General features: G+C 35.5%; 1 protein-coding gene across 1 annotated transcript in view; it reads right to left on the minus strand.

Moving 5' to 3' along the window:
• Window positions 1-17,893, minus strand: part of LOC105223636 (probable G-protein coupled receptor B0563.6) — a 79,710-nt gene that overhangs the window by 20,093 nt on the left and 41,724 nt on the right. Inside the window, exon 3 of the mRNA XM_049455175.1 lies at window positions 16,011-16,164. Within this exon, the coding sequence (XP_049311132.1) occupies window positions 16,011-16,164 (154 nt within the window). The remainder of the gene's footprint in view (window positions 1-16,010; window positions 16,165-17,893) is intronic.

The raw sequence follows: 17,893 nt of genomic DNA on the forward strand, positions 1-17,893 counted from the left end.
AACTTAAAAAAAGCTAATTAAAAATCAATTATTTACAGAGTTGCAGCTCTCTCTGGTAACATATTACAATATATTCAAGGGGGATTCTTGTCTAGAAATTAAAAAAAAAAATCGAAAATCCAAACTGGTTCGGTCGGAACTAGACTGTAAAAAACTTTACGCGAAACTTTATACGCGTTTTTCTCAAAACTGACATTTTCGGAACGATACCCACGATTTCTCAGGTTCTACTGGACCGATTTACTTGAAATTTTTATAGAGTTTTCTATAAGCTTGTCTATGGTTGGAACTAGCCCCATTTATTTTTTAAAAAAATTCGAAATAGTCAGAAAAAGTGGTCCAAAAAAAACTTTTTTTCAGGCAATCGCAATTTTGTGAAAAAAATTTTTTCCCACTTTTCCGTAGTTCCGGCCATTGCGACATTATTCTAGATTAATAATTTTTTTTTTTTTGGTTTCAGATAACTAGGAGGGTTGAAATCATGGGTATGGTTACGTGGAAATTTTTAGAGACCCCCCACTTTGCCAGCTCATAATTTTTGAAATTTTCAATTTTTTTTAGTTTTTAACTTTTTTCTGTATTCTTGTAAAATTTATAAATAACTATTAAAAAAATGGATGGTAAAAATAATTAATAGCCTATTTTTTACGACGCTTTAAAAATTACCTGAAATGCATGCTTCTAGACCAGAATACTTATGGCGGCTCATTGTCCCTTTGCGCTTTATTTTTAACAAAAGGGACTTCCTTTCTATTAAAAAGCTTATTACTTTCTTTCAGTTTATAACGCCTACGAATCAACCCTTTCACTCTGAAGAGCAAATTAGCATTTAATGTTACTCATACGCCACGTACATCCTAAAATCGTTGCGAAGAAATTTATTCAATAGTATATGTAAATATTTAGCTTTTTTGAATGAAAAAATGCTTTTTAAATTTGTTCACTTGGAAGAGCACACTATATGTATTTGTAATACGTTACGTATGTATATACATACATAAATTCATTCATACACAAAAAATTCAAATGGGTTAGGTATTTTTGCAGTTTTTCCATGCACATTTACAATTTATTCGGCTAACATGCTGGCATCGAATTTGTTTAATTTATTTGACATTAATTGTAAAACTCATTTGCCTAATTGAATGACAAATAAAAAGTCCTGCACACAAGCACACAAATAAGTATTTACAAATTTATGTATTTACTCACATATGTAAGTCAATGAGCATATATTCATTAGTGCAAATAAAATTAATTTAATTGCTGCGTTGACATATGTTGACCTAATTTTGTTTTATGTCTCCATTCCTAACATACATATATACATACTTTCTAAGTATTTGAAATGACAAATAATTTATTTGATGTGCACGAAAAACAAATTGGAGCCGATTCGCAGCCACCGGTGTAACATTAAGGGCAGCAAAGTGCCAAATTTAGAACAAGAAAGCAAATCTGCAGGCATACGTAAATTTCAGATTAAAAATTTTTCGCCTGAAATTAAAATTTTGTCGGGTAAAAAGCTTTTACTAAAACCATAAAATACCGAATATGCCGAACGCGCGGTGAAAACAAACTTTTAATGGAAAATATGATTTATTGCCACATTAACTAAATAGGCGCTTTACGTCACCGGAAAAGGAACAATTAAGCGCTGATGTGTCACAGCTTTCACAAAATAAAAAATAACCTGGTGGTCCAAAAAAGTACTCATTTTTTAATGAAGAAATGTGTAACATTTTCAGAAAATTTTTTTTTTTTTATTTTTGCTTCGATAAAAATAAAACTTCACACGAAATAACTTAAAAAAATATTTTAGAAATAAATATCTTTCATATTAATTAAATTATTCATGTTGCCGTATTATAATTTTCCCCACTGGGTAGCCATAACACATCAATTTTATGCTTGTTTGTCATGTAGCCGTCTTCATTGCTTAATTGTGGCCTCTTCGCAGGTGTTTCCGTTCAAGTGTGCGAAATGTAAATATGTGGTTATTACTTGTTTTACACATGTGTGTATGTTTAATGTGGCTCTGTGCTTCAATGGAGTGTTAGAGTTGTTGACGCATATTTATTTTATCAGCTCATGCTTAAGTATACTCAACTCAAATTGTTAATAAACCTTGATATAATTGGAAACCAAATTTTTCTGAAGAGTGCTTCTCTTCTTCCTAATTCCTATTAAAATATGATCCATAATTATGATCCTCAATTATTTTATTATATACTCAGAGTCTTCGTCGTGGTTGTTTTTTTTTATTTTTAAATTTCCCCCCATTACCAAAGAATAATTTGAAAAAGTAGGTTTACAGGTATACTTCACTTTATTCATATAAAAGATACTGTTTCCAATGGCTACCTGGAGGAGCAAAAGGCCACAATGCGACTCTTCCACTTATTTTAATTTTGTGTTATTCTCTTGATTTGGCTTAAATTTTTTGGATCCTAGACATTGCGATGAGCGAATCGGTCTGGCGGTATACACTCAATACAGTTCCTACTGATGGTGTCTTAACCTCATCTCAGAACATGCTCGAGCCGATCTCATTTTTTTCAGAATTTCGGTCCACAGAAGTGCTTGGTTTGTGCGTGACTAGAAAACCGTATTAGAGACGGTAACCAGTCAGAAAATGAAAGCAAAAGCATTGTGAAAACTTGTAGTATTTCCTTGACAGAGGCTACTATATTCCTTTTTCAGCATTATACAAGTATTCCTGATATAAAAATATAAGTTTAGAACCTGAACTGAACAGGAAATGCCAGAGATCCTATAGAATATTTATGTAAATGATCAGCGTGACGAGCTGAGTCAGCTTTTGAAATATCTGAAAGTTTGCACACGTCCCAAAGAGACTCGTCGTAATCGCCGATGTCGGACCATCAAAGCATACAGCTGCGATACAAACTGAATGACCAGCATCAAGTGCTTGAAAATTTGTCGAGAAACTGTCAAAAAATCAATGCAGTGTGTGACATCGCATTGTCGTGGTGTAAAATCATGAGCTGTTGGCCCATAGCTTCGAGCAAACATAACCTTGATTTTTTAACTGCTTTGACGTGGTTTTTGCGGTTTCGACTCACTTTTGCCATTATAAACGGCCGTTGGATCATCTGTTTCCGAGTCCAAATATTCAAGAGATCCAAGAATCATGGCCAGTAATAATACATTCCTTCCTTAGTTGGAAGGCATTGTTTCACAGACGTTAACGCGTTTTTCGAAACAATTTAGTGAATTTGGAATCAATCGCGATTTAATTTTTCTTAGGCCCAAATAATCTTTAAAAATGGTTTTCACTGGTACTTCCGATTTTCCAACGATGTCAGTAAGAACTCTGACTGTTAATGGTGTCAATGGCTGTCATACCAACCTAGAAAAAGCATATCGACGAATGGGTTTTCACCCAAAATTTAAATGAATAAGTCCTACTATTTTTGGCCACACAATATTATCGATCAATATCAAAGTTTTTTTTTTCATATTCAATTATTCCTTAATATTTGAGGTTAATTGAACTCAATTTACTATACAAATTGCTTAATTAGTCAATAATTATCAGCCAGGAATAATATTGTTGTACTAGAATATCATAATATAATTGTAAGTCAAAAATTATTTCTATATTTAGTTGTATATTTGCTAAATATAGGAAGTAGCCTTAATTGCAAAATTTATTTTTATGATACATTTTAACTCAATTACCGTCGATTTGAACACAATATTATCAATAATTCAAGACCCTTTTGTGTTGAATAGAATTGGCAATACTTGGAACTCGAAAATTAATTTTCTCTGATCAGTAACCATTTCCAAGTAAAATTAATGAAGTCATTAGTCTACACAGTGAATAAAATAAACATAAAAATTTCCATTAAAATATTGTAAGTTAATATACGAAACTAAGCAAATATTGAAGTTTATTTTCACTTCCAAGAAATGCGAATATCAAATTGAAATATTGCCCACCGAAGTGCTGACGCAGTTAAATCAAACGAATTGCTAAATTATGAATATAACTGTAATTTAATGATTTGCAAACAATTCACATTTGGCGTACGCATTTGTTTGCATATACATGAGTGTATCGCTATATAAGCATGTGTATGTGTGGATGTAAATATGCGTGCCTGTCCCTATGGGTCTATCAATATATGTATGAAGGTGCGCTAATGTTTGGACTAGCATGTGACAACAGCGCGTGGGCCTGTTCGATCGGTTCCGCCAATGGCGAAAATAAAGCGTGGGTGGCAGTGCCGAATTTCGTCAACGCCACGCTTGAATTGGCGCTGCTACAAACAATTAAGTTGACTACTCACACATAGCCTATCTAGTGCTAAGGCACACATATTTGCATGTGTGAGTGCGCATATACGCACTTGTTAATGTGAATGTAATGAAACCTGTAACTAAGGCGTGTATGTTAAGGATTTTGTGTGTCAGGCGTAAGCGCCACGATTAAATTTGATTTTCCATATAAATCTCGTCAAAGCGGCGCACAGCAACAGGGCCATTCTTTACAAACGATGCGAAGGAGGGCAGCTTAAGTCATGTAACAAGTGGAGAGCTACTTGACATTGTATTACATAACCTAGCTACCTAAATATTTATTTACAGTGTATGCCATGGGTTCAGTTGAATGTGAAATATGAGGAAAGAGTAATTTGATTTAATCAAGAAATTTATGTTGATCGGTCAGTTTCTACAACAGTTTCCAAGGTGATGTCTTGTCAAATAAAAAAAAATCCATACAAAAACTTAATTTTGGTCGGGCAATTTGTGTGACAACTATATGCTGTAATACTCCGATATCTGCAGTTTCGAAAGCGGTTTCTTGGATGAAAAACGGCTTATGCAAAATTTCATAAAATATAATTGAGTGGGATGTAGTGTCTTTTCAGCAAAATAAGATTGTAGTCTCGCCTTCCGACTATCAGACCACCGCAGTATCTTCTAAGCGGAGATCACAGCAATTAAAAAATACAATCTTGCTGCGACGAAGAGTGTGCCCACAAAATATATTTATATATGCAGATAGTAAGCGACTTTGACTAAAGTCTTTTAGGGTTTCATAGACGATAGTGAGAGAAAGTCTTGATCTCTAAGTTGGACTGGTATCCCACTTCACCATTAATCCTGAAATGAATTCTAGGACATAGTGATATTCCAGGTAGCTGTGAAATAGACAGACTAAGATCTGCCTAAAATTAGATTGTGAAGTCGCTCTGTCTGAAACCTCGTTTGGTACCGAACGACTCGGAGAGGTCCTTCCCGATCCTGACGGAGCTTTTGGTATTGCTCAACGTCAGTTTACACAGCCGTATTAGTTTTGCTTGCTATGAAAAGCAGCTTTGAAATTGACGAAGAGACGGTGTTGGTCGATTCTCTTTTCAGGGGTCTTTTCCAAGATTTGGCGCATGGTAAATATCTGGTCGATTGCAGATTTTCTAGGTCTAAAACTATACTGATAAGGTCAAATCAGTTTGTTGACGGTAGGTTTTAATCTTTCACACAATACGCTTGATAGTACCTTATACGCGATGTTGAGGAGGCTTATCCTTCGGTAGTTGGCGAGGGTGTGGGGTCTCCCTTTTTGTGGATTGGGCATAGCACACTTAAATTCCAATCATTGGGCATGCTTTCGTCCGACCATATTTTGCAAAGAAGCTGACGCATGCTGCCGTGTTTGAATAGCTCGGCCCTGACCGCTTTGTTGTTCCTCAGATTGGTAATTGCTTTTCGAACTTTTTCATGATCGGGAAATGGTACATCTGCTCCATCCTCATCGATTGGAGAATCGAGTTCACCATCTCATGGTGTTATGCTTTCACTGCCATTTAGAAGGTTGGAGAAGTGTTTTCTCCATAATTTCACTATGCTCTGAGCAGCAGTCACTAGATCTCCTTTGGGGGTTCTAGGAGAGTATGCTCCGGTCTTGAAACCTTCTGTTAGCCGCCGGATCTTTCTGTATAATTTTTGAGCATTACCCATGTTGACCAGCGTGTCAAGCTTTTCGTACTCGTGCATTTCAGCCTCTCTCTCTTTTTGTTTGCAAACGCGTCTCCCTCTTCAACTCTCGGTATTTATCCCATCCCGCACGTTGTGGTCGATTGTAACGTCGCAAGGTAAGCAGTCCGTTTTCTATGTACTGTGATATGGCACTCTTCGTCGTACCAGCTGTTCGTTTTACTTTGCCGAAAACCAGGGGGCAATAGGGCTTTTAAAGGTGCGTCGTCAGAAATCCACCCTTCCTACATACCTTACTTAATCTCTACATATACAATTAGATACCAAGCATAAAATGTACAGCTAAACAAATACCGCATATTATCTGCGCATACACATGTCGCCAACTAAGGCAAACTCATTTAGAATTCTCGCAAAAGTTATTGATGATGAAATAATATGGCTCGACAGGGCTATTCAGCGCAGGAAACACTAGGACATAAATTTGTAACAAAATCAGATTGATATCGCTGGTGGCGTCGATCATCCAAGATGAAGCTTCGTGTGCGTAAGAATGTGTGAAACAAAGCACAAACTGAAACATTCAATGTACAACACATTTTTTTGTCTTTTCTTATGTTGCTATGCAATTTGCCTAGCACGCATCACGCGGAAAGAATCACATAATACATAAACTTATTTCATATTTGGCGGAAATTACCGACATTGATTTAGTGTCGGCTCTTGAAGCGGCAGGAAATGGCAGCTATGACATTTTTGCTATAAGATAGCCATAAAGTGCCGCAGTGACAGCGTTAAGTGTGTTTATGATTTACGGGTCGCGACTACGTGCTTGAGTTGGCGCTGGCGTATACGCAACATAAATTTGCAGATAATCGAAATAAATGCGAGCTATGCGTGCATTTCGCAAAACACAAAAAAGAACACAATACAAAAGTGATATTAATGAAGAATTAATGAATTTAAAACGGAAAGCTTTATCGACAGCATCAATTGAATTAACCTTATGAAGGTGTGCACCCTCAGAAATTAAAGGAACACCTATTCCATTTAATTTTGATAAATAGCGTGTGATTTAAGAGAGTTTGACATGAGAAGAAATCATTAATTTTCGCAACTTTTGTTAAATACAATAATAAGTGTTGTTTTCATTTTAGAAAATCGTTTGTAGACACGCGAACTTTATAGAAGCTTGTTGGTGTAAAATATGTGTTTCTGTGATATCTTAATTATAAAATAACTAAGTGACGTCATGGAAAACAAGATGGTGCACAAAGAGTTTGGATCTTTTGTCACTTAAAGTAATACAAAACAAGAAATAAACGTGATTTTGGTTACACCGAGGCTATAATACAGAAGCTTGACTGTGAATGGTGAGTTCGTATGACAGCTATATGCTCTAGTGCTCCGATCTGAAAGATTTCTTCGGAGATTACAGAGTTCCTTTGAACAATAACCCGTGCCAAATTTCATGCGGATATATACTCATATGGAAAACTTTTCTATACAAGCATTTGATTCGGATCGGTCAGTTTGTATGGCAGCTACATCTTATAGTGATCCGATTCGAACAATTTCTTCAAAAATTACACTATTATCATAGTTAACAATTCATGCCAAATTTCGTGAAGATATCTTATCAAATGGAAATTTTTTCTATACGTGCACTTAATTCGGATCGTTTAGTTTGTATGACAGCTATATGCTGTAGTGGTACGATATCGATGGTTATGACAAATAAGCATCTTCTTGCAGAGAAAAGGACTTGTGCAAAACTTCAGGTTGATATCTCAAAAACTGCGGGTGTTTTTTATATATGTACATACGGACAGAGAGACGGGTATGGTTGATTTGACTCAGCTCATCACGTTGATCATGTAAGTATCTATATACAAGGGTCTTCGACGTTTCCTTCTAGATATTAGATTATTAGGAATGATTTTACTTAGAAACAAGTGATAAAATATTTGATGATATTGTGGCTTGGCTCAGGAAATTCGATGGCTATTATTGGCCTTGCATCCACGATAATTTCAATCAAGCATATTAAGCGTTGGTCTAGGTCATTAAGCTTGTTAAAAACATTAAGTTGAGCTTCTTTCAGAAGTTTCATGTTTTGCCGTATCCAAAGTAAAAAAAATCTTTATTTTAAATTTAAAACGTGTCTAAATTATTTTACGTCTCCCATCTATTGTATTTTATATGGGATTTTTTGTTATACAATTTTATTATGTAAAAATCTGCAAATACATAATTCCGCTCTGAAAAAGGTATGAAGGCTTTCGTCGTAAAAATATTCCTTTAAAAGTTAAACGCAGTTGAAGTTATGCATCAAATGTACTGTACTCATACAGTACACCATGTCGTATGAGTAACACACAATGCATAAATCCCTTGAATGACTGCTCAGTATATTTGATTTTTGACTTCAAACGCGTATAACTTTTAAAGGAATGTTTTAATGAAAGAATCATTTAGACCTTTATTGGAGAGCGGAATAATTTGTACTTGATCATCTCGTTTTCAAAGTTATAGATTTCCTCATTTAATGCAAAATAACAAAAAAAAACCCTCGTTATATGTTTCAAGCACGGCTTAAACTGAAAATAAACAGTATGTTTATGTCAGATCCTTATCTTTAGGGCAAAACCTGAAATTTCAGAGGTTATTTGCAAAAAAAAAATGAGTTTGGAAAATAACGGTTACCCTAATATTCATATGTGTATTTGTATTTACATATACGTACATACATATGTACCGTCGCGTGGCAAAAGATTATTACTTTTCAAGTGTTTAATGCACATCAGCGTGTATATGTACATTATATGGGATTGCCTATCCATTACACTAAAAGCAGTGACAACATAATTGTACCTTATGTAGACTTTGGATTCCTAGCATATAATTTACACGTTGTAATTTGCTGTTATGAATATGTGACTTTTAAAAAAGCGTTTGCAAAAATGATTATAAGACGTAAAGATGAAAAAAGAATGAAATTTATATTCAAATTATTTAGATATAGCTCAATAAATATCATATATGCATTTTTATTAAATTATTTTTAAATTTAATTTTACAACTGTCCTTGATTTGTAACAACTTAGAATATTTCGAATCGAACCAGCGATTTCTAAATTTAAACACAATTTCACAAGAACCCCCTGATATTATAATTTTCAATATTCCATATGTTGTAAATGCTTCTTATATATTATATCTATATTATATAAACAATAAACCTAATCGCTACCGAAATTCATCATTTTAACTTCTAATCACTCCTTTACCACACCACAACTAGTTACCAGTATTCTTGAAGTGTCGTTACTTGACTAGCGGGTCTAGCAATAAGTTCAAGCATTCGCTTTATTTGCTTTGTAATCGTGCCTTAACCTTTTTAGCATGCAAGATATAACCTTTTTGTTGCGTTTGTTGTTGCTTTGTGCTGGTGTAAATGGCGCAATTAAAGGTTGTTGCTTAAAATCCTTCCACTGGGTCAATTGGGTTTTTTAGCGCTGATTATAACACTTAACATGCATGCAATGTCAATAAAAAGCACGAGTAGCTAGCGCACGCTATGATTCAAGTACGTTTTATAGACTAGAACGATATTCACTTAAATGTGTGTGTGTAAGTGTATACATTTTTTTATAAAGACCGTTATATATACATTTTTTGGGAGAGGTGCCAGTAAGCTCATTTTTAATTTACTTAAATTTAATTATAGGCACATTAGACATCGGTAAAAAGGGATAAAATTCCAATTAAATTAGTTGCAAAGTCTCATATTATAACTTAAGGGAAATTAAGGAAAGAGGTTAGGCTACCTTAAAAACACATACAAATTTTTATACACTCAAGTTTATTCGTAAGAGTCAAAAAGAGAGACTTTCGATTAATTTTTTCGTACTAACAAAATAAATTTTCTATTTTGAAGACTCTGGACTGGCGTCGGCTTTGAACTCCTGTTAGATGATCACATAAATTCAAATATGTATGTAGATATGAAGATTGAGATATCGCTTTGAAATTTTACACATATCCTTTCCTACCCATGAAGCTGGCATACAAACTGATCTATCCAACTCAAGATAGGGATCCTTATATACTTTCTTACGCTATACGTTTCTTCTATGAATCAAATTTGGTCTGAAACATGCATAGCAAAGATATACATATATTTGAGTTTAACGCTTTAACAGCCTCTTGTATGCAAAACTACTTGGACCTTTCAAAGGAAAATGCCACATTTTCAACAATAACAAAAAACGTAAGTGCATAAATGAATTCCTAAACCGTGTGCTACTTTATTCACCTCCAAATATGTATGGTGCATACTACATATGTATATAGTATATATATATATAAGCTGTGGAATAATATTTTCTTGCGTATATAAATATTTGTCTCAAACTACAACGACTAAGTACAACAAGCTATTGTTGAGCGAGCATCTTTTGTCGTTTTGATGTCACGAAAAGTGAATGCGGCATTTGGCTATTGTTTTTTATGCGAAAAACTTTTTTGGCAGCTGCAACTTTGCCATAAGTGCCAGCTCAACCACACCGACAACAGTTTCGTACATTTTTAGTGATATGTCCAAGTTTTTGAATGTCATTCCTACCATAGAATATATATATTGTTTCTGGATTTATATATATGAGGTCAAATAAGTTTAAAGTTGGGATATGAAATGTTCTATAAGAGTTTCTTAAGCTTTTAACCAAAAATATGAATAAAAGAAATAAAATCACGAGGCTCCAGAATCAGTGTTTAATTTTTTCAGCCATTCAAATAGCAAAATCAGTTTCAAATTGTCTACAAGTAGTATATAAATGCGTTATTTTCTCTTTATCTCTTATCGTGATTTAGAAAGCTTCAAAATACTTCTTTGAAGCTTTCTTTCCATTTCCCCAAAGTGGGATTTCATGACACAAAGCCTGCTGGCTCTACACAAGCGTCATCCTTCTTATACTAAATAATATACGGTGTGGTGGATGTCATTGCCGAAAAAGTGCCGCATTAATCACCTGGAATAGGTGCCACGAGTCTACTTGTAGAGGAATATGGGGGCAATGAAAATTACATCAATAATGGATGTAGATGGATCCTTGACATCTGACAAATATATATTCAAGTGAAGTATGATGCAATGCATATGGTCAGACGGTTTATAATTTTAGGCCACTGGGGCCAGCTTCAACATCATTGTGGGTAGGGTATCACAACCGATCTTGTTAAGGAACCCGAACTGAATTGGGAACTAACCATAACGTATTCATTTTTAGTAGAGAAAAAGACAACACTGGTCACCAAGGATATGTCAAAGTGTGAAACAGGAACAGGAGCTGTCTTCTTCTGTAGTAATTCATATGTAGGAATTAGCTTCAAACGAAATGATTACAATTCAGTCTTTCAAAAGGCGCCAAGTGAGCTTCTCCTCTAACCATCAAGTTTATTAAGTTTTTAATGGAGAGCTAAGTGCTTATTAAAGCCCATACTAAGCTTCAACACGTTGGGCTATGCAAGTAGACAATAATTAGACTCACAGTAGGTAACTGGGTGTATATCATCCCGGTACCCAGTCATATAGGGATAAAAGGAAATGAAAAGGCAGACGACTTTGATCTAGCTAAAATTTAATCCAGCTCGTTTAAAGGAGGAACTCCTCAGATATCTGAACTCCAGCAACACAGGGCATTCCACAAGGTTATTGTATATTGTAGGGGTCATCACAGAGCAACTACCCTCAGACCTCACCTTCACAAAATTGGAAAAGTCGATTCAGCAAAATACAGAGCGAGTGCGGAGAATGATGGGACGCTGAAACGTTACCTTTTCGAATACTCAGCCTTCAGCTGGATGAGACGGGATATCTCCTGCGGCTTCTAATACTCCAATTTTAGAGGCATTGGGAAGTAGGGGTGGAAAAAGTTATATATTTTACGTACTAAATCCACTCAGTTGCTGTATAAGACTTAATTAATTTGGGTACCACTCTGTAAGGATGCCAACAAATTTAATTTTTTTTTGTTTTTTATTTCCTTGAATAATCTCAGCACAAATGGAGGATTCTGAGGCTGAAGATTGGTCGAAAGAATAAATTTATTTTTAACCACTGAATGGATCACATGAAATTATTGTTTGTGTGGTTCAGAAAAGTGGCGAAACTAATTATTGAACAGGTTATACAGTCGATTGAATATGAAAGAGTTAAGGGTGAAGGGTTAAACTATTTTATCCGCTTAGTGGTACTAAAAGAGTGCCATAATTCATCAGCAGTTTCACCTACTAAACGCTTTCAACAATTATCTAAAAAGCCTTTAAACGCAGTAAAGTTTATCGACCCATTTATAAACACATTTCTAGCATTAAAATGCGACATATTATTCAAGCTTCAAGCAGAAATATCCATAAACCTAAAATGATTTCGCTTTTAATTCGAAGTAAGTGTAAAAGAATGTAAATAATAATAATGGCTGACAAAGAAGGCCTAAAAGGCGTGCTGTCAAATAAAAATGGAAAAATCTGCAAAACCAACAAAGTGCCAAAATGTCAAAATCGAAGGAAAGACCACGAATGTTTAAGTGTTCACCGTCCGTTTCCACACAACTGGAAGGCGTTAGCAACACACTGATGGGCAACGTGCGCTGAAGCACATGAGTAATAGCTAGAAGAAATGGTGACATTGCTTGCCACAGTAATGAAGTCAGTCGGTGGCAACAACCTTTGGAAAGAGCGAAGGCGTGCAATAATAACAAGATGTTGTGGCACTGAACACGTTTTGCCGGTGGCATAAAAACAGCGGAGAATTTCGGCAAGAAATTCGGGAAAATGTTTGATATACAGACATTAGTATATATGTGTGTGTATATATAGTATGACGGATAGTTATGTATGAACAATTGTAAACAGCACATGAAATGTTTGTATGTGTATGTGGAAGTAAATTGGTGTCAATGACTTGGTAAATAACCGCAAAGAGGCGTGTGTGTTCTAAGTTTGTCTACACTTCCTAGAATATATGAATTTCCTATGAGCGTTTTATTTGTTTTGTGTTTGTATGTGTGGCGGCTTTGCCCTTTCACTTCCTGTACTAATTTTTTTGTCACTTTTATCGGCCTAAATGGCATTTGCTTAATTGTTTAACCAAAGAGTAGCAGAAGCCCAAACAAACTTGTACATATATACATATATAGTATATACTTATGATACCATAGCTTTTTGCCTGCATTTACTTATTAATTGCTTCCTTCATGCTCAACAAAATTTGCATTGTGCAAGAACCGAAAATTTATGACCGCCTTGCTTGGCATTCGAGTAGGCATCTCCGAATTAATCGCTACATATGATTCTAATGATCTTAATAATGTTTATGTTGATGATAATGCATTCACACATGGCCTGATAGTGTGCTCATCTTGCCCCTGTTTAAATATTTTTTCCCATAAATGATGGCGAATTTCGTGAAGATAACTGTTTATGCATAATACATAGGTTGTATGAGCTTATGTGCTTACAATTGAGGTTAACCATACAAAGCGAAATAGAGACACATGCTTAGATGCAAATTTGTTGCAGGAAACGATAACAAAGGTGTAAGATAGGAGAGAAATGTAGAAGCAGATTATATTATTATAAACTTTTCTTGAATGAATTTATGATTTTGTACCAGATTTCACTCTCAGTATTTTGTCTTCAGAGAAGCTAGAAAATAAAATAGCTTTACATCTCTTCATGAAATATATCGACAAGCCTCTCTTCTAAAGAATTTCGTAGGCTATAACTGGTCAATTGTAAAGACCCTGGCGAACCGTTGTAAAACACATTTTTTGACAAAATTCTTTTTTTTAATTCAAAATAGTTCTCTTCAAGGATCAAGAATCAAGGATTATATAATAATTATAGCGACCCTCCAACTTTTTGATAATACGATTTGTCCTTTCATTCATAATAGGCACTTCTTCATCCGACGAAAATTTCTTCACAACGAGCATGCTTTTAAAATCTGAGAACAATTCGAGCCCAATTCAAGTAATTTTGTAATCGTTCTCATTAACGTGTGGCACGGTGAAACAGCACTTTCTTTTCTGTCAATTTTCGGCGATTTCGTTCTTGAAATGGCCCAACAACGCTATCTAATAGTTCCTGTTGTTGGTCATTTCTTTTTTAAGGTAGTCAGCTTATCAATGATTCCATGCGCATCCCATGATACAGACGACATGACCTTGCAGGTAACTGTTGCGTTTTTCCAAGCTTTGGAGCGGGTGCAATGTATGCAATGATGACAGTCCATCTAAGTTAAGATATTGCCCAATATGACTTTAACGCTCTCCAAAGTTGCCAATGCCGTCTACATGGACTATTAGTTTGGATGCTCTTCCTTCAAAGTCTCCCAAAAGCTCATTTGCTACAAGTGACCACCGAAGAGGAGGCAGGACATCCCTCTAAGAATCTCGTGCGTATTGAGCCGATGGAATCTTGTCCCTAAATAGGCATCTAGAGTATTTTCGAATGTATTCAGAAGGAATAAGATTAGTCTTATTGGTTTATATTCTTTCGAATAAAAAACTCCTTTGCCAGCCTTTGGTATGAATACGACTCTTTCGAAGGGATAAGTACATCGTGAGGGATTACCCAAGCGTCCAGGTATGGTATCAGTGCTGTTGAGTTTTAACAGCAGTCCAGGATGAAATCAGTTTTCTAGCCTCAAAGATTCATCTTCATCATCACAATATGAAGATAGTTACTGCGATTGATTTCATATAGCCTTCTTAGGCAGATCACGCATGAAACGTGTCAAGCTGACATGTTATTTTTGTTCAGTATTGTTTGGTATTTTTTTATAAAAATACTTACGCCTAAACAACGTTTACAAATCGTTCAATTTTATTACGAAAATTCACGCTCTGTAAAGACTGTGTTTTGCGCTCTTTGATCAAATTATGATCAGCATAATGGGTATTCGCAAGACTATCACCTATCTTAAGACCTAGCATTCATTATTGGATAATATTCGACCAAATAGATCACGTCCAGGAACAGTGAAAAAAATATAGCAGCCGTAATTGAGTGTGTACACGAAGACCACGGAGAGAAGCTTCGGCACCGTTCGCAGCAACTCAGATGGACCTATGAAACGACGAGGCGCATTTTACGTCGATATGTTAGATTGAAATCTTATAAAATGCAGAACTGAAGCCGTTCCACTTTCTCAAGCAACATCGCTCTGCTCTATGGACTCTAGAAAGGTTCCAACGAAGATCCGACGTTTTGTTCAGAAATGAGACCTAGTTTTGGCTCAATAAGTATGTAAACAAGCAAAATAGAGATTCAAGAGCTGCCATTTATCTAGAAAAAAACATTGGTTTCGTATGATTTGTGGCCCAGTGGAATCATAAGTGCATACTTCCTCAAAAATGATGTCGGTGAGAACGTAACCACCAATGTGATAATCGACTATTTGATGCCTGAAATTATAGCCCGTAATTTCGGCGACATTTGGTTCATCAATCAATGGATTTACTGAGAGAACACTCCGCTAAGCAGAAAATTTTACATTTTGTGCCGGTCGATTGGCCACTAAGGCCATGTGATATCACACCGTTAGACTTTTTCCTGTGGGGATATGTACAGTCTAAAGTTTACGAGGATAACCCTGCGTCGATCCAGGCCTTGTATATAATAAAAGATCACGTGTGTCATTCGCCAGTTACCAGTCGAAATGCTTAAACGAGTAATGAAAATTGGACTCAACGGATGGACCATCTGAGACATAGCCGCGTCCAAGATTTGAAAGAGACAATCTTGAAAAAATAAGTGCCAAAGAATGTTCTTTGGAATAATAATAAATATTTCCTATTAAATTTGAAGTAAGATGTGTTTTTTCTTAAAAAAGTAGGAAACCTTGAAATGGATCACCCTTTATATAATTTAATCTGTAAGATGTTTTCATATAATTAGAAGACATATTTTCATACACCTTTTTCTAAAATCGGTTACATAAGTATTGTGCACATGTAATTTAATATCTGACTTACCTCTCATGTAAATATAAGCCGTTCCGCGCATATTTCTTCGCGTCAGTACAATCAGATTAAGGACGTTGCCAATGATGCCAAGCGAGCAGATTATTGGTAAAATAATGCCGTAGGAGTACTCACGTAAAGCCTCTGTGCGTGGATCCTCAGGGAACTGTATAAATAAAATGGAGAATAAACATAAAAGAATATCACGAAAGGAGATGAAAATTAATAAGTGAAAACGCTGGAGGTTTAAATATGTGCGATCACTGCTGGAAATTTTCTCATTCTCTCTTCATATGCCTACAGGGGGAAGTAGGACTTTATTGTGAGAAACAGCGAAGAAAAGGTATGGTCGCTGTTAAAACTGTCATTCGCAATAAACAGCGGCATTAAATGGCCTTCCAAATGCTTCAGCATATAAACATTTATCCAACACAATAAAAGCCATTACTGTTGGGTATGCAGAAACATACAAATACACACATATGTATGTCTCCTACAAACAGGCATATGGGCAAATAAACATACCGTAAGCCTTGCCGCATACTGGCACGTTCCGTTAAACGAGCGAATGGAAATTTCAATGAAAAGTAAGAAAAATTGAAAAGAAGCTGGGCAAAATGTTGCCAACAAAGTGTTGCAAAAATGACAAAAAGAAGAAACCGGAGGAATATAAGTCAGCGCTCAAAGAATGACTGTAAAGAAAAGCAGAAGGTTGACATAATCTATGTCATTACTATGCCCATTCATTGCCGTCTGCATGTCCTACACGGAGCTTAAAGGGCGGCGGCACGAGCTGCTCGATGCTCAAGTGAGTTCGACCGTGTTCAAGTCGCTGCAGCACGACTGTGTCTACCAATGCCATTACATAGCGCCTAACGCCACTTTTACATGCTGTCTACCGCTGTCGATGTTGTAGCCGTTGCATGCTGAGCACTGTTGACAGTCAGCCAGCCCAGCGCCCATTACCCATTTCGTGCTCTCGCTCATTGCCATTAGTATTAGTATTTGTATGGCAAATCAATTTCTTCTTCTTCGCCATCTCTGCTTTTCCCGTTATCGTTGATGGGTCTGCAGTTGAATGAGATGCGCTGTGTCATCTTCTCTGTGAATGGGTCTAGGGCTGCTTAGCATAACGCCAGCGCGCCGGGGATTTACAAATGAACAAGTATACTTTTAAAAAATGTACATAAACTGTACATACTAACTTATATCTAAATGATGTTTATAGGTATGTGTTTATGTTAAGGCTGTCCTTATGTATAAATAGAAATATTTCGCATTCAATTTCTTGAGCGTCTGTCGAAGTTTAGTCTATACTTCCATTGCATATCAGACCTTAATGAAGCTCTGAATTTATATATGCCATGTTCTTCAATACATGGTTAGACGTAAAACGTATCAATAAAAAATCGAAAATCGCTGTCAGATATAATAACCAATTTATAACCAATATATAACCCATATTTAACCATTTTATGACCAATACTCAATTTTTTTTTCAATATGAAAATTTCCAAAAAAAATTCTTTCGATCTATCACCGTATTTGTAATAATCTTTTATTGTAATCGGTTCTAAAAACTTAAAACACTGTTTTCCCAGAAAATTTCTCCGAAATGACTGAACCGTTCGACATTTTCATACTTTTTCTAGGATATATTTGACAGATACAAATCCAAGAAATAAGATTTTGATAATAATCACTCTCAAGAGTAAAATTTTTCACAAGAAGTGACTTTTAGAAAAGCCGTCACTTTGTAAAAAAAAATTCTGATTAATCCTTCCACTAATGTCTCTTCTTATCTATCTAACGGGTGTGATTTTTTGAGGTTAGGATTTTTCATGCATTAGTATTTGACAGATCACGTGGGATTTCAGACATGGTGTCTGATGCTC

The sequence above is a fragment of the Bactrocera dorsalis genome, chromosome 4 (genome assembly GCF_023373825.1).
Source record: "Bactrocera dorsalis isolate Fly_Bdor chromosome 4, ASM2337382v1, whole genome shotgun sequence".
In the NCBI taxonomy this organism is placed as follows: domain Eukaryota; kingdom Metazoa; phylum Arthropoda; class Insecta; order Diptera; family Tephritidae; genus Bactrocera; species Bactrocera dorsalis.